General features: G+C 42.5%; 1 protein-coding gene and 1 non-coding gene across 2 annotated transcripts; one reads left to right on the top strand and one right to left on the bottom strand.

Moving 5' to 3' along the window:
- The first annotated feature begins 6,199 nt into the window (after window positions 1–6,199).
- trnap-ugg (transfer RNA proline (anticodon UGG)) lies at window positions 6,200–6,275 on the top strand. Its single transcript has one exon. It is a non-coding gene; the product is annotated as a tRNA-Pro (tRNA).
- Window positions 6,276–6,471: 196 nt separating this feature from the next.
- Window positions 6,472–12,864, bottom strand: nell3 (NELL (neural EGFL like) family member 3). Its single transcript, XM_014181022.2, has 4 exons — window positions 12,672–12,864; window positions 11,763–12,442; window positions 9,317–9,952; window positions 6,472–9,160 (listed from the first exon to the last, which is right to left on the bottom strand). Exons 1-4 carry the CDS (start codon window positions 12,812–12,814, stop codon window positions 7,623–7,625), a joined length of 2,997 nt encoding a protein of 998 aa, XP_014036497.2. The 5' UTR covers window positions 12,815–12,864; the 3' UTR covers window positions 6,472–7,622.
- Between the last annotated feature and the right edge of the window lie 14,286 nt (window positions 12,865–27,150).

Below are 27,150 nucleotides of genomic sequence, written 5' to 3' on the forward strand. Positions count from 1 at the left end.
TATGTATTGTAGTGGTGTAATGTGTACGCTGGGAGTCGGGAAGCAAGTTCAGGTAGTGTATTTAAAAAATAATTTAACATAGACCAAAACAAGAAACACGGGTAGCCTACAGCCATGAATACTGGAACAGAAACAATATCACCTAGGGAAAGAACCAAAGGGAGTGACATATATATAGGGAAGGTAATCAGGCACGATGGAGTCCAGGTGAGTCTGATGAGGCGCTGGTGTGCTTAAAGATGGTGACAGGTGTGCGTAATAATGAGCAGCCTGGTGACCTCGAGCCCCGGAGAGGGAGTATACGTGACAAGTGGTTTTGTGTGGCTTAGTTAGTAAGCGCATGTCACTAGCAACACCAGAGGGGTGGGTTCGATTCCCACTGGGTTCATGACTCACAATCGTCACTTTGGATAAAACACCTGCTACGTAAGTGGTATTTATTACAGCATTGGCCAACGCAATTTCAGTAAAGCAGTGTGAAACGCCCCCATCAAAGACCCCAGCAACTTTATTTAGGATGCATGTTTACTGCATAGGACATGCATTACATGCACGTACATCTCTGATCTTGTCAATATCCGATTTTGTTTCAACTTGCTGTGAAGTAAAATCACAATAGTTGTAATAGTACATTACAGTAAATCATACTTTTATATATTTATGCAAACATCGATATTCATTAAATAGTTCAAAATCTGTTGTAGACAAACCAGTTTAAAATGTATAGGTTTACCAAAGGTTAAGTGATTATTGGTTAAGAGTGGTCGGATTAAGTAATAGTAAAATGTATTTTAACAAATGAGAAGACAATCATATCAAAAAGGATGTGAGCATTACGAAAAGCAATTACTTTATATTAACGTGTATTGCAATGTGAAACATGTGTTTCTAGATAAAACACTAATTAAGTTTTGGTTAAAGTGACTAGGATTTTGTGTGTTGTACTTAGTCAATTGAAAATGTGTTTAGAGTTTTGAAACAACTCCCTTTCTGATGATCTGTTTTGAGTTTTGTTCTAAGCGTTGTGAAAATGTACCACATACTTGTGAAAATGGTAGCAAAGCGGTTGAAAACAAAAAACCGATGTCAAAGTTTAACGGGACAAAGTCGCTGCCACACTAGATTTACTGGTGAGAGCGACAGAATGTAACGCATGAATAGTTGTCTTTCGAGAGGGATTAATTCCCTGACTAACCCAAAAAGATTATCATGGACCCATGAACCATTAGCATCTCTGCTATGTTATTCCTATTTTAAGTCATGCGTGTGATTATATTACCTTCCTGCAGTAGGGTAGCTAAACCAAACCAGATGTTTGTGTGTTTTGGGGTAGGTGTTTTTCATCTCACACTGTCTTCTAATGCTATGATGTTGAGGCAATACATCTGCCCTGATGTCAGCCGAGAAGAAAATAGGGTCGTCTTCTCCCCTTCATTTCTCCCCATGACTGTTCACCGGATCCTTGACGGGATGGCAAGATGTTATAGGGATCACACGAAGAGTGTCAACATCTTTGACGCCCCATTTCAAATGGGCAGCTTTATTGTCTTTCCCATTCTTTGTTGTTTTGTGTTTCTAACAGGCTCTTCTTCTTCGGTAAATGTAATGAGCTTCCACGTGGGAAGTATCTGTAAAATAATGGGGCCTGACTGTTAGAGGCGGGGAAAGGGAAATGTCTGCACAGGTTCCACTGTCCTGTTTTAAGCAGTTATAGGCAAAAGTAATTTGCTAACATCTGTAACAGTGCCAATGCTCTTGTAGCATAAACAGCTTTGTGGTCGAATGCACAATGCATTCACAGACCTCAACCGGCTGCAATCAGTCATTTGTGTGGATGTATTCAGAGATAGATAATCTCTAAGCGCCTGCTGGAGAAGGCAATTAACTGTAGAGTCCACCAGGGAGTTGATGTGAAATGGGGAGCATCCATCCACTGTTTAAAAAGAAATTCACCAGGGGGACATGCTTGCTCATATCCAGCCAAGAAGTTAGCTATTTATCGTCAGCGTTCTAATTGGTTATTCACGAAGATGGCCGCAAATCCCACTCTGACATGTTTTTATAGAGACACACAGCTTTTTCCCTTTCCTCACTGAGATTCCGCATGACTCGGTCATTCGGATTGCTTTTAACACCAACATGATTAAGGTTGTAAAAAGAGTATGCAAATTAAATGGTACAATCTTGGTAATCAGAGAATTGGCCAGAAATTGGGGTGAAATATGCAGAGCTGCGGCCAAAGCTGAGAATCGAAGATATTGTGAATTGAAAGTAATAGTTTTTTTTAGCTGGCCTAACATTTTTAGCTGTCCCAATAACTGCCCCAAACCTTTACTGATAAGAACATAAACTTGGCCCAAAATGTGTCTAGAAAAGGCATATTTCACAGTTCTAGTAAAGGGTATTCTTTCCCTGCAGCAAATGCTCCTCTATCAGCATGCTGTGAGCCAATGGGAGTAGAAGAGAGGGGGCAGGCAGGCAGGCAGAATTTTGCAGTCTTCTGAACTGAAAGGCTTTTGCTTGGACCCGTTAACAGTAAGTTTCAGCCTGTGTTTGTGGCTAGTGACCTGCTACTTCATTCCAGCATGCATCACTAACCCCTCTGAGGGATAAAGAGAGTGAAAGACTTGCACAGATGGAGAGAAGAGGAATAAAAGAGAGGATGAAATTATCTATAGCCTAGTTTATACCTGCCGCTAACATGCGTCCTGATATTGTCCCGATCTTGTTCTTATCTTGTCTGTTAACAAAATAAGATCTGACCTGTCTAAAATTGTGGGCACAGTCAGAATGTGGACAAGATAAGGACAAAGGACACACAAGGTTTATATGGAGCTTTAGAGAAGGAGAGAGAAACATAATATGGTTATAATACTGTAGAGGATGGTAAGGAGAGTGAGAAGTAATCAGTGACCAAGAACGTTCCACTGAAACCTCTCATCAACTGGTCATGACCCTGCAACCAGTGATCAGAGGAGTTCACGCGCACGCACGCACGCATGCACACGCACGCACACATATACACAGCCATACAAACACACACCCACTCCCTCCCTGTTCTATGCCAGTGCTGTTAGCTATAATTGGTGAACCATTAGTTACTTATTAGCAGAGAGAGTGGGCGGTGTAATTATTAAAGTAGCCAGGCATGGAATGTGGTCTGTAGCAACCAACTGAGATAGTGTCGCAAAGTGCCCCTGTCTTTTAAGAAGAGCATTAGCATAGTGGAAACTGACTATTTTCATTCTACTACTCCAACAAGAAATGTCAAAGCTGTTAGATGAGATACAAGCAGCAGCTAAATACACACTATGAACATTGCAACAGTACATAACACTCATCCAATCCAAACAGACACTTTCAACTTGTTCTTCTAATGGATTATGCTCATCTAGTACAGTACAGTATGTCTGCTGGTTTTGAATAAATGATTATGGATATACTCTATTTACAGAAAAACACAAATGTGTTTTTCCCCCTTGACCCTCTTTTCAAAGTGATGCTATGTAATGATGTTGTGAGTGACATCACATCCTCTCAAAATAATTTTTTGGTTAGACATCAACATTGGGCCTAAATGCTTTTTTAATAAAGAAGAAACGGCCACATTTAACAGTATACAACACGAAGATACAGACAGCCAATCCGTGTCAGGCTAACCTCCTGTAGCTATTGAATTTATTTGGTGGCTTGTGGCCTCAGAGGAAAACAGCCCACATGGCTTACACTGACCTCAGACAAGAGGAGTGACTTGCTTTCACATCCGCTTTTGATTAGATTCCTTTGGGTTTGTCCTTTTTAAGTCAACATTAGAGTAAAGGGGCCAGGTTTGGGTTAGGAGAGGGTTCAGCGAGGACTACAAATCACTGCAACTGATGTTGCTATTATAAATAGGCCATGGGGAGCCATGGGTCTAGCTAGGGCTTCCAAGAATCCAACCAGGATTCCTGGAAAACCAGGGAACATATTGAACGTTCCTGGAATATTTCAACCCTTGGTCTAGCTATCATACTGTACATCCCAGTGTTGCAGTTGAGGATACTTAATGAAGTTTATAGTATTTACCTAATTCCATGTAGTTACTCTAGCCTATTTCATTGTGGTAATAAGAATGTAATTACTCAATATTATTTCTAGATACTTAATGTTATGGCAGTTAAATAGCACTCAACACCTCCCACAAGTGAATGCATTGCAATCAAATAGCATCCAGTTTAGTACTCATTCAGAAGATAGGACTGGTGTGGTAAGAAGATGAGGATGGAGCTGGTTGTTTGTCAGTGCGACCTCAAGTCTTAATGACCCAATGCAGTCAAAAATGTGATTTTCCTGTATTATTTATATATATATATATATATATATATATATATATATATATATATATTCACACTATGAGGTTGGAAAAATACTATGAAATTCTGAACATTTTGATAATGACCTTTTAGTGTAAGATCTGTTTGAAAAGACAGCCTGAAATTTCAGCCTGTTTTGGTCTGCCTGGTGACATCATTAATAGTCCAATAAGAAAGAGAGTTCCAAACCTCTCTGCCAATAACAGCTAGTTTTCAGTTTTCCCCTTCAGTCCAAGCTAAATTCTTCTTTGAGAAATTAATCTTTGCTAAGAAGCTATTTTTGTTTCTTTTTGACCATTTTAATTAAAAACAATCATAGTAAGGTACTTCATTGTTACCCAGAAATGATTTGATATTAAGATAAAAATGGCTACATTGGACCTTTTTAAAGGTTTAAAACATGCAAGCAAAGGAAAGGACTTAAGCCCAATTATTTATATATATACAAGATGACAGAAAGGGGGAGATGCTTTGAAGCCTCCGGGCCTCCATCTTGACACTCCCCCACCTTCGTAAAAAATATTTTATAAGCTATAGAAATGCAATTATAAATATCTACATTCGTTTTTGCCACATTTATTCTATTACAGACACCTACCTTCATACATACTTTTAAATTGTATTATGTGAGGTAAAAAATATATAAAACATTTCCTTAAAGTATTATTTTGTGAAAGTACTAATGTTACTGTCCCCACTGCAAAAAAAAAAAAAAAAAGGCCTTCAAAGCCTCTCATTGGCAAATTCATAGCATCAGAAATCCAGGGTTTATATACATCAGTGGTTAAGCCATAAGAGGGTAAATAAACTAACTGCATATATATGCTTTGTGGTGGTGAATGATGTCTCTTTTGTAGGCCTGAAACCTCTCCAAACACCACTGGATAGGTTTACAGTGATTCAGGTTTCATGGCATCTTAATGGTCCATCTTTTAAATGATACTGGACTGTCTTTTTATGAATTAACACTGACTGTCACACACACATGATTTGTGTCAAACATCTGAGTGTTAAGTATGAGAAATATAGAAGAAACACATGGTTCACCTTAAAAAGGGAAAATTCAGTTTTACTACTTCTGTGTTAACGGTCCATAGTTTATAATGCACACTATTGTTTTACTCTAGACACATGCACGACGTGCGTACGCGTACACATAAACACCCACATACACACAGACATCCTCTCTCTTCTCGTCTTCCCTCTCTCTCCCTCTCTCTCACACACACACATACAGCTCTGTCTCTCTGCTGCCTTTGATATTTCCCCTCGTGCACTGTGGGTCCCATTTGATCTACAACATGAGGAATCTGAAACGGCGCTCCATCTCCAACACCTGTTTTCAATTCAGACTGCAGACAGAAACATTTGATTATTTCTCACAGTTTTCGTTCTGATTCAGCCACTATTAGTCATGTTTGGAGAGGGATAGTTTACCTGCGAGTTAAATATGATAGATTGATTCTAAAATGATTCAAGACCAATAATTAGTACAATTATATGATTTTTTTTCCTGCAATTTGGACACCTACCTTGCTCAAAAAGTTGATTTCAAATAGGTTCAATATGTTTGGGACTCCATGACATGAGTAATGTCTTTCTGTTAAGTTTTCTATTTAAACTGTGGAAAATACTGGGTATTTCATGTGTGATGGTTGTCAGGATGGTGGAGTCAGTTTTAAAGCTGTCATGGTTGAAAAGACTGAAGAATTAGGCTCGTATCATGTGATGCAGTCACATGGTGGAGGTGAGACTGTGTGCCGTCATTCAAATTTTTACCAAAGCCTCTATATCAGGACATACATTTTCTACATGAATGACAACTGAGCTGACAACTGAGCTACAGGGCCTTCCCTGTAGCTCAGTTGGTAGAGCATGGTGTTTGGAACACCAGGGTTGTGGGTTCGATTCCCACGGGGGGCCAGCACAGAAAAAATAAATAAAAAATGTATGAAATGTATGCATTCACTACTGTAAGTCGCTCTGGATAAGAGCGTCTGCTAAATGACTAAAATGTAAATATCAATCTCATTTCATCCCAGAAATTACACCTAGATGCTGACCTCTTCATCACTTTTTGGTACATATTTTTTTTAAAGCAAGAGGGAAAATCAACATCTTACAAAATATTTGTGAATTTTATTTGGCTTTGAAAAGAATAATACACTCATTGTTGTTCTACAATACATGTGGAGTAAAACAAATCACCAAGCATTGCATAGCGAAGTGAAAATAAACCATAAGTATTTCAATGACCGTCCGCTTTGCTGCCAAATTGCTGAAACACTTCATTGTGTCTAATTGTTTGGGGGACAGAACATGCACAAAGGCAATTAAGAATGCTATGCATAGGCAGCACTTCCACAGGGCCAAGAGTATTGAGGCTAAAGCATAACATACATTATGCAGTTTACGGTTAACATATTGTTGCTATATAAAACCTGATTTGCGTGAATTATCAAATGTAAAAATTATAATAATCTGAGGATAAACTTTCCCTACACCATTTATGTAAGTAAATGTAATGTATACTACACTTATACTGTAGTTCCATGGTCACATAAATATTTGTAACATAATTGTATTGTTTGACATACATGTATCCTAGAAGTACAGTATTGACAACTGTTTGTTTGTTTTATCGAAAAAGATTGAAGTACAATTCTGGTTATGAAGTAAGGTATTGTTTCCAATAGTATGTCGATATAATTTTTTTCCAATTTTACACTACTATTATTTTAAGTGACATAACATTCAGAATAAGTTATCATTGAAAATATGAAATAAAAATAACCGCTTGGTGAAAGTTAAATATAATACATTTTAAAATATTTAAATGCTCTTTTATCAAAATACTCTGTAATACACACGCATAGAAAGGCAACATTTCATATTCATGTTCAGGAAATTGATGGAATAAGATAACAAACATTATAAACACACACACACACACATCATTCAGCTTACTCCATACAAAATAATTGGTCACTGCTCAACCAGCCGAAGTACTTCGAGCAAAATCAGTACTTGTCATCCAAAAATAATCAATGAATCAACAAAGTATCAGACAACATTAACATGACAAAAATGTTATCAGACAAAACACAACCTTCCATTTCAAAAAAGTTCCTCTACCTTGGAAGCACCTGTGAAGTTAAGTGAGGTTCCAAATTTGCTCTGTAATTTGAAATTGTGCGAAACCATGTTTGTTTCTAAAACGTGTTGACAAAATGTGACAGAGTCAACAACAAAAAAGGTCCTCTTTTTGGATCACAACGCCACCCAGAGGATGGATATGTTAGTGCCTCCCTTGTGGGTGATCTGGTTAACACGACCACGTACGCAGTCCAGTGTCACATAGATGGCTGTACCGTTCTGGACCTGGAAGGAGGCCCTCAGGCCCACATTGGCCCACTCGCTGCCCTCAGGCATGTGCCCAGACATCTGCTGGGCCACGGGTATAGCCTGTCCACCCTCCCCGCTGCCCCCGTGCCGGTGCAGAGTGAGCTTCACCACGTTACACGAATGGATCAGCTTCAGGTTGAGGGCCACGTTAGCGGTCCCCTCCCCCCGGAAGACAAAGTTCTTTTGGGCGTTGGGTTCCCCAGAACGGGCCAGGCGCACTTGGTCTGATTCTGGGCTGACCTGCTGGAAGAGGAGGGCTTTGTTGCGGACGACTCCAGAGGGAAGGTCTGTCCTGGACACTGTGGCAGTCAGGGCAGAGGAGACAGCTGAGGGGATCCAGATAAGGCTCAGTATACTGATCCCAGTACTGTCTCCAAAGTAGCGGATATTACACTGGGATGGGGATAGGATCTCGAAACTAAGCGAGTGCCCACTATCCACCCTGACAGCCCCAGACAGGGTGATTGATGTGTCCCTGTAGTTGACGCCCGACTTGAATGCCTGCATCAATTCCTGGTTGGTCCCGTTGCGGTTGGCATAGGCCACCAGAGAGAAGCCCTCTCGGATGCAGGTGTGGCCCATGGAGTACAGCGCTTGCTGTAGGACAAATTTCACCACGCCACTCTCTGTGAAGCGCACCCCGCGGCTGTCGTGGGTCAACCCCACCATGTAAGGGTCAGAGACGGAGGTGATGCGGAAGGTTGGACGGTAGTTGGTCTGGTAGTGGGCCGACATTGACATCTGTGCTGTCATGGCCACGGCTCCAGTATCGTGGGACAGCCAGAGCAGGCTGAAGGAAGGCCCGTTGAGTTCGTAGACATGCAGATCCTTACTCTGGTTGCAATGCTGGTTGGGACTCTTCAGGAACAGTGTCAGCATGTAGTTGGGCTCGACCTCTGCGCTGCCACTAACGCTAACGCCCTGGAAGTACTTCCCGTCTGGCTGCTCAATGCGGACCCCACTGAGGTCGTGGCCTTCCTCCTCTTGACTGCTGTTGAGCCGCATGCCCACCTGGAGGAAGTTCCTGCAATTGTGCTTTAGGGCAAAGTTATGGTCCAGCCACATCAAGCCGTGTTGCTGGAAGGTTAGCCGGCCGTCGTGGTTGGACAGCAAGTCGCTGGCTTCTTTGATCTGGACATTGAGCTGGAGGCCAGGGAAGATGTGGCTGCCAGGGGCCCTGGCTGGGGGCAAGGTCACGGTGGCGCCCCAGGACTGGGACATCAGGTTGTCTGTGAAGGGTCCACAGACAGAATCACTGGTGGCTGTACAGGGGATGGCAATGGGGTCTCCATTGCAGTCAGAACAAGCCTGGCACTCCGGAAGCTCCTGGTTGTAGAAGTAGTCATGACCACATACTCCAGCAGCAGCCTCCCTTTCCGACATGCCCAGGCACCTGAACCCTCCTGCTCAGCATCAAACAATGACAAAGAGAAGGAGATCAGAAATATGAGCATATGCCAAATTGCTTGATACTCTTAGTTGGCTATTCAGTAAAAGGACTTCTGGAACCAGGATGGATATCATGTCTAATTACAAATTAGAAATGTTGTAAGCCTTACCTGGAGTGTTGAGGCACTTCACTCCCTGTCCACATAGGTTTGGTAATTCAAGGCATTCGTCTCTGTCCTGGCATATTCTGTCTGCATTGGGAGAGCACTGGGAGACCAGGAAGAAACCAGGTGGGCACATGGTACACTTCTCACACTGCGGCGGCTCCCTCTGGAAGTCACAGTAATCCTCCGGTCCACACGGGGCGCCACACCCCAGCAGGGGGTGCGGAAGGTGGGCTTCCCCGACCACATCCATCAACTTAGCATCTACATCCATGTGCATGTCCTTGCGAATGGCATAGGACTTCTGCAGGTGGCTCCGAGCCTGGCTCTGGAGGCCTGCCAGGTGGCTCTCGAAGTAGCTCTGGAGCTCCCCTTGGAGGCCTTGGAAGGACACCTGTTTGACAGTGTCAGAGAGCAGGCCATACTGTGCCTTGACCACGTCCATCTGCTCGTACATGCGCCGCTGCTGCTCCAGGATCTCCCGCTGCTGGGCCAACAGCGCCCCCTGCTGTTCAGCTAGCTTTTGCTGCAGGTCGCGGATGATCGTCTGCTGAGCCTGAAGGGCCTCTACCAGCTTCTCCTGCCCCTTAGCCAGTTGGAGGTGTAAGATGAGGGCATCCTCTGAAGGCACCTCGTTCTCCCCTGTGAGATGGAATAGGGCAGGGTTTAAAGTGTGGAGTAGTCAGAGATAGTTCCACATCCTATGTATAGCTAGCTATTAAACTGGAATCAAGTACTAATAAATGTGCTCCTCTACTCTAAGAAGATTAGACTTCAAAACAGTTCAGCAAATCATTACTGAAATTGTGGTTAATGCTAAATTAAATATACTGTGAAATTATGATAATACAATACATCACTTTTGGAGATGAAATACTTTTTTTTATTTTTGTTAAACTATTTTGGCACAAAATCTAAAAGTCCAACATCAAGTAATGGAAGTTTCCTATCCAGGCTTTTTATAGACATCAAAGCATTCTAAGTTTTCTTGACTGTCAGACATTTTTCTAGTTCAACTGGCCTGCAGTCAATGCATGCATCATCTTGGGTCTCAAACACAAGAAGATGGTAGCAATGATGCCTAATGTTGCATGTTTAAATGAATCCCAAATGAATTAAAAGTAATAAACGGGATATTATGTGATTTCCATTTCACCATGTCATTTCTAAACAAAAATCTATGTAGCCTACCAGACAATAAATCGCTGTCAAAACCGCGTGTTTTGGAATAAGACTACTTTGGTTATTTTGCAAACGCATTGTGTAAAGGGGTTCTAAATTATGCACACATCCACGGAGTTCAATCTGGCACTCGTTGGAACCCCTTTACACACTATGTATCTTCCCTCATCTGTCAATTAGGTTTTTCTTAATAGATAGCCTACACTGTAAAGGTGTTACTGTGGATTTGACAGTAGATTACAGGCAGCTCGTGGCAAGTAAAATTCTGTATTTCCTGGTACACCTAATGTAATATAAATACGGCATCAAAGCAAGTACTGTGTAATTACACAAAGTACAATACTGTAAAATGTACTGTATTATACTGTAAAAACAAAAAAGGTAAATGAATGGAATAATGAAATTCATTGGGGGGGGGGGGGTTAAGGGATTGGTGTAAGCATGTTGGCTGCTAGGTAAAGTGTTTACACATTACAGTATATTAATTAATATTTGGGTATTTATATCACTTGCACTTCTAGAGGTCTTACCAAAGGCTTCCAAACTGGCATCGACTACAGGGCAAAACAGCAGTGATGTTACATTTAATGCTGGAGCTCCAGGCATGCATTGAAATCACAAAGCAGTGTGCAGATGACTGTATCACTTTATCAGAAGCATGTGATCAATGATGTCTGAAGTTTTGCTGAACAACCACCTGGTTGGTTTGGTATTTATTTGGTAGAAGACAAAGGCTACGCTCACCCTATGGGACATCATCTATAATCATTTGGCAGCTCTAAATTATTTTGACCAGCAGGTGCCAGTAGTGTATACTGTGTTGATCAAAGCCCTGAATAATGAACCTATGTTCAACACAATTGGATGGAAAATCTCAATGCTTCAAGAAGCTTTGTACTCCCATCACTACAAAACAGACCAAAAGGACATGGTCAAGTTTTAATACTTGCTGCCCATTCAAACTGATGCTCGTGGGTGCAACAAATATACCCTATGTGCACCGAAGATATGGTATGGTACTGTATTCTGTGGGGTGGAATAACAGTACCATACGAAATACAGCAATGTTTTGCCATGCACACAATATTTTCCCACAATGCACCATAATTTACAGTATGGTGCAGTAAAATGTTTCAGCGTATTTGACTGTTTATAATACCCCAAATGACCATATAATTTACAATTTTCCGTTACTGTGTAGTATTTGAATGCATTATAACACTAATAATAATATATTTCATATACAATTGATGTGTGGGTATATACTAACCTGGTTTAATGTCACATGTGAGCTGCACTCCCAAAGGCGCACTGCCAAGTTCAGATGCAGGATATCCAAACTCTGGAAATTCTCCCAGAAACTGAGCAGCTCTGTCCGGCATATGGACAGGGGAAGGCTGGCTGGAAGCTGCGGCGTCATCAGCCTGACAGCCCTCTCCCACACAATATTTTGGACGGGGCTTTGGCCGTATCCTTAGTGGCAATTTACATTCGATCCCTTTACAGTCTCTGGTGTCGTTAAAAGCTTGGAGCTGTTTCTGAGGAGTAACGCAATCCGCTCCAGTACATCCTGCACCGAAAACTTCAGAAGTTTGCATCCTTGCGCTTTCCCTAGCGCTGTCACTGTGCCTACCGCGCTGTGGTTGAACAACATACGTGTCTGTGGTGTCTCCTCTTGACTGAGAGCTGTGGTACACATGGTGCTGGCTGGGGACTGTCTGTCCCGATCTGCCATGTGTTGTTGGATTATATTGCCGCGGTGGTCTGGATGATCTACCCCCCAGGCAGTGGGCTCCGACGCAGGGTCTGGGATCCCCAGTCTCGCCACCGTGGCAGTGCGTCCCCCGGCATATCTCTGCGACACCTCTTACTGTGTCATGTAATGATAACGAGTACACCAATAACAACAGCACTGTTCTGGACAATGCCATTTTGCATTTGCTTATCTCCCTGGAGAAAATGAAAACGATTTAAACTTCAGCATCTTTTCGCTCTTATGACACCAATGCGCAAAAATCTCACATTTTGGATAGATATGCTTATTTGATTAAATTAGATTTGGTTTAGGCTGGTTTCCCCCCATGTATTTTCTTGTTTAACTATAACAGTTAAAGTAGGCTACCTGAAATCCAGATATGACAAAGTAAACTCCAACAGACAAAACAATAGGGAACATTACCTGTGGCTTTGGTATTTGGTGTGGATGCCCTTTTTGAACGTCGTCAATAAGATAAGAAAACAATTTGAAACGTGCATCGCTCCCCTCACTCCATGTCTGACCCACTCTGAAGGCTTCTGGAATAGAATGCTAGTATGTGACATTCCAACGACTTAATTAGCATCAGGTTTCCCCAGCCGCAAATTAACCCTTCCCCTTCCTATTCTTCCTTCCTATCGGAACACACTAAAAACAAATGGTTCTATACAGTACCAAATACGGGTTATTGGGCTTGTAAGCATAGAGGAATCCTTTCTGGTACTTTACACTCTTCAAATCAAATCAAATCCAGCGTCATTATATAGCACATTTCAGACATGAAATGCAACGCAATGTGCTTTACAGAAAGAAAAACAACAACAAAAAACATTGACAATAAAAACTGAAATATTTACTACACAACAAACATAAGAGGATTTAAAAAAAGGAATAATAACAACTAAATGAAGGAAAAACAAAGCTAAAAAAGGTGTGTTTCAAGATCTCTTTGAAATATGTCCACAGTTTCTGCCCCCCTCAGGTTCTCTAGAAGGCTATTCCAGGGCATAATAACTAAAGGCTGTCTCTCCATGCCTCTTGGTCCTAGGCTTTGGGATAGTTAAAAGTCCAGTGTCAGAGGGACCTACTGGGTTAATAATTTAAAAGCATGTCTGACATGTATTGGGGTGCACAATCGTGGATTTATTTAAAAACCAATAGAAGCATCTTTAAATTCATTCTAAAACTCAGGCAGCCAGTGCAGACATTAAAACCGGTGTAATATGTGCTCTCCTTCTGGTCTTGGTCAGTACCCGTGTTGCAGCATTCTGTATGTTTTGCAGTTGACTAATGGCTTTCTTGGGTAGACCAGACAGGAGAGCATTACAGTAGTTAAGCCTGCTTGTAATAAAAGCATGGATGAGTCTCTCTGTATCAGCCTAAGAGAGAATTAGTGGTGACTCGAGGAAACCTGGAGATCCTCAAGGAACCAATGGAGGTCCTCAAGGAACCATTGCTAGTCAATGGTTCATGTTTGCACCTTCGGTTAGTCGAGGGGTTTTTGAGGAACCTTTTAATGGTTCAATGTAGCAATTGGTTCCTGAAGGAACCCTGGAGTGGAGGCGTGGCTTAGTAGGGGCGTGGCTTTAAGATATATATTTTTTGGGGCAACATGTTAGAGTAAAAATCATTGCTGTTCATCTGTTCAGTTGTATTGTTTACTAATGAGAAGTAGTTCTCTTTTAATGGACTTAGATTTTTTTTGTCTTGTTCAGTTAAAAGAATGAATCTTATGACTAATTTTGTTAATTTGAGTCAGTAATCCTAAGAACACACAGGACCCCCTATTGGCCAACGGACTCGAAAGAGTCATGATTCTACGAGCTTCTCGTTCACATGTTGTTCACCATAGGGGGCTTTTTGGAGCTGTCATTGGTGACTGGGGCTTGTAAACGTGTGCTTTCGACAATGTACTTTTGTTGATTGCTAGGCATATAAATACGATTATTTCTTGATACAAACAAATCAAATGGTATATGTCACATGCGCTGAATACAACAGGTGTAGACCTTACAGTGAAATGCTTACTTACAAGCCCTTAAGAAAAACATGTTAAATAGAAAATAAAAGTAACAAATAATTTAACAGCAGCAGTAAAATAACAATTGCGAGGCTATATACCAGGGGTACCGGTACAGAGTCAATGTAAGGGGGCACCGGTTCGTCAAGGTAGTTCAGGTAATATGTACAGTTGAAGTCGGAAGTTTACATACACCTTAGCCAACTACTTTTAAACTCAGTTATTTCACAATTCCTGACATTTAATCCTAGTAAAAATTCCGTCTTAGGTCAGTTAGGATCACCACTTTATTTTAAGAATGTGAAATTTCAGAATAATTGTAGAGAGAATTATTTATTTCAGCTTTTTTTTGTCATCACATTCCCAGTGGGTCATTAGTATTTGGTAGCATTGCCTTTAAATTGTTTAACTTGGGTCAAATGTTTCGGGTAGCCTTCCACAAGCTTTCCACAATAAGTTGGGTGAATTTTGGCTCATTCCTCCGGACAGAGCTGGTGTAACTGAGTCAAGTTTGTAGGCCTCCTTGCTCGCACACGCTTTTTCAGTTCTGCCCACAAATTTTCTATAGGATTGATGTCAGGGCTTTGTTGTCCTTAAGCCATTTTGCCACAACTTTGGAAGTATGCTTAGGGTCATTCCATTTGGAAGACCCATTTGCGACCAAGCTTTAACCTCCTGACTGATGTCTTGAGATGTTGCTTCAATATATCCACATAATTTTCCTACCTCATGATGCTATCTATTTTGTGAAGTGCACCAGTCCCTCCTGCAGCAAAGCACCCCACAACATGATGCTGCCACCCCCGTGCTTCACGGTTGGGATGGTGTTCTTCAGCTTGCAAGCCTCCCCCTTTTTCCTCCGAACAAAACAATGGTCATTATGGCCAAACAGTTCTATTTTTGTTTCATCAGACCAGAGGACATTTCTCCAAAAAGTATGATCTTTGTCCCCATGTGCAAACCGTTGTCTGGCTTTTTAATGGTGGTCTTGGAGCAGTGGCTTCTTCCTTGCTGAGCGGCCTTTCAGGTTATGTCAATATAGGACTCGTTTTACTGTGGATATAGATACTTTTGTACCTGTTTCCTCCAGCATCTTCACAAGGTCCTTTGCTGTTGTTTTGTGATTGATTTGCACTTTTTGTCCCAAAGTACGTTCCTCTCTAGGAGACAGAACGCGTCTCCTTCCTGAGTGGTATGATGGCTGCGTGGTCCCATGGTGTTTATACTTGCATAGTATTGTTTGTACAGATGAACGTGGTACCTTCAGGTGTTTGCAAATTGCTCCCAAGAATGAACCAGACTTGTGGAGGTCTACAATTTTTTTTCTGAGGTCTTGGCTGATTTCTTTTGATTTTGAAGGTAGGCCTTGAAATACACTGCTCAAAAAAATAAAGGGAACACTTAAACAACACAATGTAACTCCAAGTCAATCACATTTCTGTGAAATCAAACTGTCCACTTAGGAAGCAACACTGATTGACAATACATTTCACATGCTGTTGTGCAAATGGAATAGACAACAGGTGGAAATTATAGGCAATTAGCAAGACACCTCCAATAAAGGAGTGGTTCTGCAGGTGGTGACCACAGACCACTTCTCAGTTCCTATGCTTCCTGGCTGATGTTTTGGTCACTTTTGAATGCTGGCGGTGCTTTCACTCTAGTGGTAGCATGAGACGGAGTCTACAACCCACAGAAGTGGCTCAGGTAGTGCAACTCATCCAGGATGGCACATCAATGCGAGCTGTGGCAAGAAGGTTTGCTGTGTCTGTCAGCGTAGTGTCCAGAGCATGGAGGCGCTACCAGGAGACAGCCCAGTACATCAGGAGACGTGGAGGAGGCCGTAGGAGGGCAACAACCCAGCAGCAGGACCGCTACCGCCGCCTTTGTGCAAGGAGGAGCAGGAGGAGCACTGCCAGAGCCCTGCAAAATGACCTCCAGCAGGCCACAAATGTGCATGTGTCTGCTCAAACGGTCAGAAACAGACTCCATGAGGGTGGTATGAGGGCCCGACGTCCACAGGTGGGGGTTGTGCTTACAGCCCAACACCGTGCAGGACGTTTGGCATTTGCCAGAGAACACCAAGATTGGCAAATTCGCCACTGGCGCCCTGTGCTCGTCACAGATGAAAGCAGGTTCACACTGAGCACATGTGACAGACGTGACAGAGTCTGGAGACGCCGTAGAGAACGTTCTGCTGCCTGCAACATCCTCCAGCATGACCGGTTTGGCGGTGGGTCAGTCATGGTGTGGGGTGGCATTTCTTTGGGGGGCCGCACAGCCCTCCATGTGCTCGCCAGAGGTAGCCTTACTGCCATTAGGTACTGAGATGAGATCTTCAGACCCCTTGTGAGACCATATGCTGGTGCGGTTGGCCCTGGGTTCCTCCTAATGCAAGACAATGCTAGACCTCATGTGGCTGGAGTGTGTCAGCAGTTCCTGCAAGAGGAAGGCATTGATGCTATGGACTGGCCCGCCCGTTCCCCAGACCTGAATCCAATTGAGCACATCTGGGACATCATGTCTCGCTCCATCCACCAACGCCACGTTGCACCACAGACTGTCCAGGAGTTGGCGGATGCTTTAGTCCAGGTCTGGGAGGAAATCCCTCAGGAGACCATCCGCCACCTCATCAGGAGCATGCCCAGGCGTCGTAGGGAGGTCATACAGGCACGTGGAGGCCACACACACTACTGAGCCTCATTATGACTTGTTTTAAAGGACATCAAAGTTGGATCAGCCTGTAGTGTGGTTTTCCACTTTAATTTTGAGTGTGACTCCAAATCCAGACCTCCATGGGTTGATAAATTGGATTTCCATTGATTATTTTTGCGTGATTTTGTTGTCAGCACATTCAACTATGTAAAGAAAAAAGTATTTAATAATATTATTTCATTCATTCAGATCTAGGATGTGTTATTTTAGTGTTCTCTTTATTTTTTTGAGCAGTGTACATCCACAGGTACAACTCCAATTGACTCAAATCATATCAATTAGCCTATCAGAAGCTACTAAAGCCATTACTTCATATTCTGGAATTTTCCAAGCTGTTGAAAGGCACAGACAACTTAGTGTATGTAAATGTCTGACCCACTGAAATTGTGATACTGTGAGTTGATAGTGAAATAATCTGTCTGTAAACAATTGTTGGAAAAATTACTTGTGTCATTCACAAAGTAGATGTCCTAACCAACTTACCAAAACTATAGTTTGTTCACAAGAAATTTGTGGAGTGGTTGAAAAATGAGTTTTAATGACTCCAACTTAAGTGTATGTAAACTTCCAACTTCAACTGTATGTATTGTTTTTTCTCATAAAGTAGTGCAGATATTTTGTCTGCATTAGTTCTTCCTTCATTTGTTGATGAGTATTTTGACGGTTTTGGTGAAAACTGTTAATATTAAACTTCTGATTTCAACTGTAAACGTAGGTAGAGTTAGTGACCATGCATTGATAATAAACAGAGAGTATATAATAAACAGAGAGTAGCAGCAGTGTAAAAGAGGGGTCTGGTTAGCCCTTTGAATGGCTTGGGCGTAGAAGCTGTTAAGCATTTTGGATCTAGACTTGGCGCTCCGGTACCGCTTGCCGTGCAGTAGCAGAGAGAACAGTCTATGACTGGGGTAGCTGGAGTCTTTGACAATTTTTATGACACAGCCTGGTTTAGAGGTCTTGGATGGCGTGAAGCTTGGCCCTATTGATGTACTGGGCCGTACGCACTACCCAAGCAGTTGCCATGCCAGGCAGTAATGGAACCAGTCAGGATGCTCTCAATGGTGCAGCTGTAGAACCTTTTGAGGATCTGAGGACCCATGTCAAATCTTTTCAGTTTTCTGAGGGGGAATAGGCTTTGTCGTGTCCTCTTCACAACGTTCTTAATGTGTTTGGACCACGATAGTTTGTTGGTTATGTGGACACCAAGGAACTTGAAGTTCTCAACCTGCTCCACTGCAGCCCCGTCGATGAGAATGGGGGCGTGCTCGGTCCTCTTTTTTCTGTATTCCTCAGTCTTCTCCTTTGTCTTGATCACATTGAGGGAGAGGTTGTTGTCCTGCTACCACACGGCCAGGTCTCTGACCTCTTCCCTATAGGCTGTCTCATTGTTGTTGGTGATCAGGCCTACCACTGTTGTGTCATCGGCAAACATAATGATGTTGTTGTAGTCGTGCCTGCCATGCAGTCATGGGTAAAAAGGGACTACAGGAGGGGACAGAGCACGCACCCTTGAGGGACCCCCGTGCTGAGGAGCAGTGTGGCAGATGTGTTGCTACCTACCCGTACCACCTGGGGGTGGCCTGTCAGGAAGTCCAGGATCCAGTTGCAGAGGGAGGTGTTTAGTCCCAGGGTCCTTAACTTAGTGATGAGCTTTGATTGGCTATGAAAAGCCAACTGACATTTACTCCTGAGGTGCTGACTTGTTGCACCCTTGACAACTACTGTGATTATTATTTGACCATGCTGGTCATTTATGAACATTTGAACATTTTGGCCATGTTCTGTTATAATCTCCACCCGGCACAGCCAGAAGAGGACTGGCCACCCCTCATAACCTGGTTCCTCTCTAGGTTTCTTCCTAGGTTTTGGCCTTTCTAGGGAGTTTTCATAGCCACTGTGCTTCTACACCTGCATTGCTTGCTGTTTGGGGTTTTAGACTGGGTTTCTGTACAGCACTTTGATATATCAGCTGATGTAAGAAGGGCTATATAAATAAATTGGATTTGATTTGATTTGAGGGCACTATGGTGTTGAACAACTGAGATCTAGTCAATGAATAGCATTCTCTCATAGGTGTTTCTTTTGTCCAGGTGGGAAAGGGCAGTGTTGAGTGCAATAGACATTGCATCATCTGTGGATCTGTTGGGGCGGTATGCAAATTGGAGTGGGTCTAGGGTTTCTGGGATAATGTTGTTGATGTGAGCCATGACCAGCCTTTCAAAGCTCTTCATGGCTACAGATGTGAGTGCTATGGGTTGGTAGTCATTTAGGCAGGTTATCTTAGTGTTCTTGGGCACAGGAACTATGGTGGTCTGTTTGAAACATGTTGGTATTACAGACTCAGTCAGGGACAGGTTGAAAATGTCAGTGAAGACACTTGCCAGTTGGTCAGCGCATGCTCGGAGTACACGTCCTGGAAATCTGTCTGGCCCTGTGGCCTTGTGAATGTTGACCTGTTTAAAGGTCTTACTCACATTGGCTACAGAGAGCGTGATCATTCAATCGTCCTGAACAGCTAATGCTTTCATGCATGCTTCAGTGTTACTTGCCTCAAAAGCGAGCACAGAAGTAATTTAGCTTGGCTGGTAGGCTCGTGTCACTGGGCAGATCATGGCTGTGCTTCCCTTTGTAGTCTGTAATAGTTTGCAAGCCCTGCCACATCCGACGAGCGTCGGAGCCGGTGATGTATGATTCAATCTTAGTCCTGTATTGACGCTTTGCCTGTTTGCTGGTTCGTCGGAGGGCATAGCGGGATTTCTTATAAGCTTCCGGCTTAGAGTCCCGCTCCTAGAAAGTGGCAGCCCTGCCCTTTAGCTCATTGGGGATGTTGCCTGTAATCCATGGCTTCTGGTTGGGGTATGTACGTACGGTTACTGTGGGGATGACGTCATCGATGCACATATTGATGAAGCCAGTGACTGATGTGGTATATATTCCAGTCTGTGCTAGGAAAACAGTCCTGTAGCTTAGCATCTGCTTCATCTAACCACTTTCTTATTGACCGAGTCACTGGTGCTTCCTGCTTTAGTTTTTGTTTGTAAGCATGAATCAGGAGGATACAATTATGGTCAGATTTGCCAAATGGAGGGCAAGGGAGAGCTTTGTATGCATCTCTGTGTGTGTCTAGAGTTTTTTCCCTCTGGTTGCACATTTTTAACATGCATTAAAGTCCCTGGCCATTAGGATCGCCTTCTCTGGATGAACGTTTTCCTTTTTGCTTATTGGCCGTATACAGCTCATTGAGTGCGGTCTTAGTGCCAGTATCGGTTTGTGGTGGTATGTAGACAGCTACGAAAAATACAGATGAAAACTCTCTTTGTAAATAGTGTTGTCTGCAGCTTATCATGAAATACTCTACCTCAGGCGAGCAAAACCTCGAGACTTCCTTCGATTTTGTGCACCAGCTGTTGTTTACAAATATACAGACTGCCACCCCTTGTCTTACCAGAGTCTGCTGTTCTATCCTGCCAAAAAAGCTTAAAACCGCCAACTGTGTGTTATTCATGTCGTCATTCAGCCAAGACTTGGTGAAACATAAGATTACAGTTTTTAATGTCCCGTTAGTAGAATATACGTAGTTCGTCTATTTCATTATTGATTGTACTTTGGCTAATAGGACTGATGGTAAAGGTAGATTACCCACTTGTGACGGATCCTTACAAGGCATCCGGATCTTCATCCACGATACCTCTGTCTCTTTCTCCTGCGAATGACGGGGATGAGGGCGTCTGAAGTAAATCCTTCCCGTCCAACTCGTTGAAGAAAAAGTATTCCTCCAGTATTGGATGAGTGATCGCTGTCCTGATATCTAGAAGCTCTTTTCAGTCATAAGATATGGTGGCAGAAATATTATGTACAAATTAACTTACAAATAACGTGAAAAAACATACACAATAGCACAGTTGGTTATAGGATCGTAAAACGGCAGCCATCTCTTTTTGCGCCATTTCAATCACAAGGTCTAGTTGTGGCTGCAACCAGACTAGATTGTGAACGACTCTTGGTGGAATACATTGCTTCACTGCCGTGAAGGTGATAAGTAGCCTGACGACTCACACTAAATTGTTCACCTGCTCTATTGTTTGCTACATACTTCTCATTGCGGAGAAGGAACTAACATCCGTGGGCGTGGCGTAGCGTTTGGCTGGAGTAGGGAGTCTGGGTAGCTGGGCAAGGTGATAAGCACAGTCGTTCGCGAACTGCAGCCCCCTAAATGATTCGTTCTCAAGTTTGAGTTTGTTGAGCAGAAGCTGTGTATGTCTTGGTTCTACAAAGCTCTGTCCATCATAACATTCAATAATTAATTAATTGCGGTCATTCTTGCAACATGTGTTTTTTCCCTATGCTCATGATCTATTTTCCTGCGTACATATGACAGACAGTTGGTGGAGATAAACAAAGTGAACGAGCCATTCAGAAAAACGAATTATGACTCTCGAGTCAGTAAAAAGAGTAATTCCAAAAGAACGAATTGTTCATGAACTGCGACTCACTAGTGTTGTTATCATATGCTAAGATTGAACACAAAGGCGTATGAGTTCCTCAAGAGCCTATGTAAATCCCAAAGTCAGAATAGTTACTACTTTATTACTGTATGCAATCAGCAATATTACTACTATATTAGAGTATGTGACATGCATAAATATTGAAGGAACTTTTTAATTTGCAGTATGCAAACTTAAGATGGTGAACAGGAATGACATTTACGCTAACGGCTGACCAGAAATAACCATCTGAAAGCCACGCCTCCAATCTGATAGGCTGCCACCTCTACAATATATTATTTAAAAGTTTCACAATTGAACCCCTCCCATCACAAAAAGGTTCTGGTTTTAACCTTTACACAGGGGTTCTTCGAAGATCCTGTTCAGAAGGGTTCCTCAAGGAACCTTTTCAACTGGAAAGGTTCCGCCGGTGTGGCCGAACCATTACTTCTAAGAACATGAAGAGGTTCTAAATGGAACTTGTAAGGTTTTTTAAAGAACCATTAAAAAATATTTTATATAGCACCAACAAAAAAAAAAGGGTTCCGCTATGGTTACATCCATTTTTGGGGCTATATAGAACCCTTTTGTATGGTTCTTGATAGAACCTTTAAGGAGAATGGTTCTTTGAAGAACCTTTCTCAATCTCAAAGGTTGTTTGTAGAACCATACAGGGTGTTTTTTTCTGGTTTAATAGTCATATTATATTGTTCAAATTTCATTCATTATATTATTGTGTTTATTAACAAGTTGAATCATCTGTGCTAGCTTTGGAACGACTGGGTGATCCATGAGGAAAGACTAGAGAACTACTGACTTAATTAATCATCCTCAAGAGAGTAGATAAAATGGAATGACACTCTCACTCACAGTTGCACAAAAAAAGCTGTGAAAAAAACACGCCCCAAAATATTCGATTGAGCCTCCGCCCCTACATTTAAATGATCACTAAAAGAGGAAGAACTTTTAACTGCAAAGAACCATTGAAGGGCTCAAAGAGTTTTTTGGGTCAGTATGGTTCCACATTGAACCATCACCCTTCCCAAAGAACCTTTGAGGAACCATCATTTTTTGAGTGTGAATAGCATCCTTTGATGTCACTTTTTATGGCGTGTCTTTTGCGGTGTAACGTATATTTCCAATGCCAACTTGCCAATAAAATATTATTGTCAACATTGATTTTGTTAAAAATAATGTACTAGCTATTATGCAAATACATAACGAAGAGGAAATGAAATGTCTGGGCCTTTTACCAACATCAATTTATAGCCAAGGCTACTAAATCTTATTTCACAGTTCCATAAAAGCTGAAAGTATTTATAGAACAGCTTACCCTTTATTGACTGGCATGTCTCATTTGTCCTGAATTGACTCTCGGATGACCTTGTCGTCAACAGTGTTGTCCGAGGTGTCAGTAGGTTTTTGCTCTGGACATCTTTATTGTTGAGACAGCTGTTGTCCTTCCAATGTCTGTCACGTCAAACTCACCATGTCTAGGGTGGTGACTAGGGTAGTCAGGAAATGTCTATCTTTTGTTGAGGAGACCATTGGTGAAAGTAAGGAATGTGAAACGTTAATATTGGACTTTCTCCCAATCTCGTTAGTTAATTAGACTAGACTACAACTCTTGGGACTGGCTTGCATATCATGTAGTCATTAAAATCTGATTTGAGTGAATATTTGTGACATTTTGTAGTACTGCCTATCAATATTTTTTGCATAACCTTTATTTAACTAGGCAAGTCAGTTAAGAACAAATTCTTATTTACAATGAAGGCCTCTCCCGGCCAAACCCGAACAACGCTGGGCCAATTGTGCACCGCCCTATGGCACTCCCAATCACGTCTGGGTGTGATACAGCCTGGATTTGAACCAGGGACTGTAGTGATGTCTCTTGCACTGAGATGCAGTGCCTTAGACCACTGCGCCACATGGGAACACCAAAATAAAGACATACAGTACACACAGCTGTAAATATCTATTATTTGAGTGTTGTTTGCTCTTTTGATTGCTAATGACACAGAAGCAGTCAAGCTCAGTGAGCCATTCAAATGTTGCTAGCATAGCTATTTTCCACATAAACTCAGCAAAAAAAGAAACGTCCCTTTTTCAGGACACTGTCTTTCAAAGATAATTCGTAAAAATCCAAATAACTTCACAGATCTTCATTGCAAAGGGTTTAAACACTGTTTCCCATGCTTGTTCAATAAAACATAAACAATTAATGAACATGCACCTGTGGAACGGTCGACACTAACAGCTTACAGACAGTAGGCAATTAAGGTCACAGTTATGAAAACTTAGGACACTAAAGAGGCCTTTCTACTGACTCTGAAAAACACCAAAAGAAAGATGCCCAGGGTCCCTGCTCATCTGTGTGAACGTGCCTTAGGCATGCTGCAAGGAGGCATGGGGACTGTAGATGTGGCCAGGGCAATAAGTTGCAATGACCTTACTGTGAGACGCCTAAGACAGCGCTACAGGGAGACAGGACGGACAGTTGATCGTCCTCACAGTGGCAACAACACCTGCACAGGATCGGTACATCCGAACATTATACCTGCAGGACAGGTACACGCTGGCAACAACAACTGCCCGAGTTGCACCGGAAACACACAATCCCTCCATCAGTGCTCAGACTGTCCGCAATAGGCTGAGAGAGGCTGGACTGAGGGCTTGTAGGCCTGTTGTAAGGCAGGTCCTCACCAGACATCACCAGCAACAACGTTGCCTATGGGCACAAACCCACCGTCGCTGGACCAGACAGGACTGGCAAAAAGTGCTCTTCACTGACGAGTTGCGGTTTTGTCTCACCAGGGGTGATGGTTGGATTTGCGTTTATCGTCGAAGGAATGAGCGTTACACCGAGGCCTATACTCGATTTGGAGGTGGAAGGTCCATCACGGTCTGGGGCGGTGTGTCACAGCATTATCGGACTGAGCTTGTTGTCATTGCAGGCAATCTCAATGCTGTGCGTTACAGGGAAGACATCCTCCTCCCTCATGTGGTACCCTTCCTGCAGGCTCATCCTGACATGACCCTCCAGCATGACAATGCCACCAGCCATACTGCTTGTCCTGTGCATGGTTTCCAGAAAGACAGGAATGTCAGTGTTCTGCCATGGCCAGCGAAGAGCCCAGATCTCAATCCCATTGAGCACGTCTGGGACCTGTTGGATTGGAAGGTGAGGGTAAGGGCCATTCCCCCCAGAAATGTCCGGGAACTTGCAGGTGCCTTGGTGGAAGAGTGGGGTAACACCTCACAGCAAGAACTGGCAAATCTGGTGCAGTCCATGAGGAGGAGATGCACTGCAGTACTTAATGCAGCTGGTGGCCACACCAGATACTGACTGTTACTTTTGATTTTGACCCCCCCCTTTATTCAGGGACACATTATTCAATTTATGTTAGTCACATGTCAGTGGAACTTGTTCAGTTTATGTCTCAGTTGTTGAATCTTGTTATGGTCACAAATATTTCCACATGTTAAGTTTGCTGAAAAGAAATGCAGTTGACAGTGAGAGGACGTTTCTTTTCTTAGCTGAGTTGAGTTATTTTGCCACAGCACGATGAAAGGAGAAAATAGTCAGTCAATAGAGCAAAGTGATCAAAACCCTTTAACTCAACGTTTCTGCCCTGACACTTTTAAACTTCTGTTCCTGCTGCTCCCCAATAAATGTACTGCTGTAAACATTTTAAGTGTTCAGACTTGTCAGTCTTAAGAAAGGTTCATGGTTGGTGGCATTGCCTACCCTCACACCACCCACCACGTTCAGTAGCAATTAATATGAGACCGAAGGAAAGCTAATGTCACCTCGCACTAGAGGGCGCTACTGCACACCTGGAAAATATATTTGCGTATGCATAAATTGATAAAACATAGACCCGGGTCTTTGTGTTGAATTACATTTTTACAGACACTTTATTGTATTTCAATGAACGTTTTAGGGTTTTCAAACTGCTTTTACGATGATCACACAGCACTTAGGTTTGGAAGGGCATTACTTGGAAAGCCAATGTGAGGTGTGGACTAGCACATAGCTTAAGAGAAATAACACGCTGGAGATATAATAATAATGGTTTTAATGTATGCCCTCTTACCTTACCTTTCATGTACGCCACAACTCTCACACCTTACCATCTGGCCTTTTGCAGTTATTTGAAACCTGGTATGGATTTTCACAACCGCTTTCCTGTACTGAAGGCAAGACTGCTCTTTGTCAAAGAGGGCTTTGTCAAAGTCCATTTTTGTATTCAAACTGCCTTTTCACTGTATCAAATGCTGCCTCCATTAAATGTGTGTTTAAGTTTGCTGTTGAAGCTGTACAGACAATGGTCCGAAGTTAAGTTGTTGTTTCATGTTCCTATATCTCAGAAGCATTATCTCAAACCTCTTCCTATTAGTCAGCTATAGATAAACAGAGTGAATGGTGCGGAAAGCCTGCTATTGTCAAGTGCTTTTAAATAAATCCAATGAGCCTTAAAGCAATAGGTGAAACAACACTGGCCGCCCCAGGGGCATTTATTCTTGTTTTTGTTTCAAACATTATGTAAAAAAATATATACCTAAGAGGCATGCTTAGATATACAGAAAAACATACATATTTTTTTTTACATGAAATTAAGAATAATGATTATGGCTGTAGATTGCAGGAAATATCAGTTTCAGGTGTTTGAAAAATTCTACATTCTCCAACTTCTGGACCACCCCCCAGCCATCCTCACGTACTTTGTGCCCCCTCAGATTTTTAGGGTGGATGACACCCCTGTGTGCAATGAAGAAAAAAACTGTGTTATAAAGTATTTTTGTTGTTGTGATATTGTAAACGGAAGTGGCAGTTTCACAGCTGTGGATTCCAGCTTTAAAACACATGGTATGGGGATGCTATAGCAGGACCATAGCTCCCTCATCATAGGGTTTATAGATAGAGCTGAAATCTGATGGATAGCTGACATAAACCATATACCGGCGAGGGTGACAATACAATTTATATTTACCCTCTCCGCTGACCACCTCCATCCAGTCAATGAAAGGTGAACGGACAGGAAAGGAAAGGGACAATAAACATAGCTACTTAACTCAACAATGGTGATCTTTCATTCAGTGAATTTATTTGGATAGGGCTCAGGAATAAGTAACAGAAGAGGTCGATTAGGGCCCCAGGCCGCGAGGGGGGACCCGACCACAAAAAAAAAATCTTTCTTTAGGAACTTTAGTCAACTTACTGAAAGTTGGTAGTGTGATTGTGCATCAGCAATTTTTCTGTTGTTATATCAGTCACACTGTCAATCAATTAGCCATGTCAGCAAAATGGGTAGAATTGCAGGAAATCTTGCTTTGGGCCCCCAAAAGACTAGAGCTGGCCCTGATAGAGCTCTCTAAAATATGACTGTGTTAGCCTTTACGCGATCATATAGAGTTAATAGGGGCAGCAAAGGAAGCCTATGGCTACCATCTGTTTTTCAACCCCTGGGATAGGAAATAAGAGTGGGTGGAGCACATGCTTTCCTCAAGTGTTTATTTAATACATCACATCTGATGAAAGGCTCTAGACTCATTCAGAGCTATTTTGTTTCCCCCCATGGAGTTCAACCACACAACATGTTGACAGCCTCTCGCCACAGAGAGAGAGGGTGGTCTGTGTTTCCCATTGGAACCAAAGGCAGGCCCCCAAGAGAAAATA

Source organism: Salmo salar, chromosome ssa29 (genome assembly GCF_905237065.1).
Source record: "Salmo salar chromosome ssa29, Ssal_v3.1, whole genome shotgun sequence".
Taxonomy (NCBI): domain Eukaryota; kingdom Metazoa; phylum Chordata; class Actinopteri; order Salmoniformes; family Salmonidae; genus Salmo; species Salmo salar.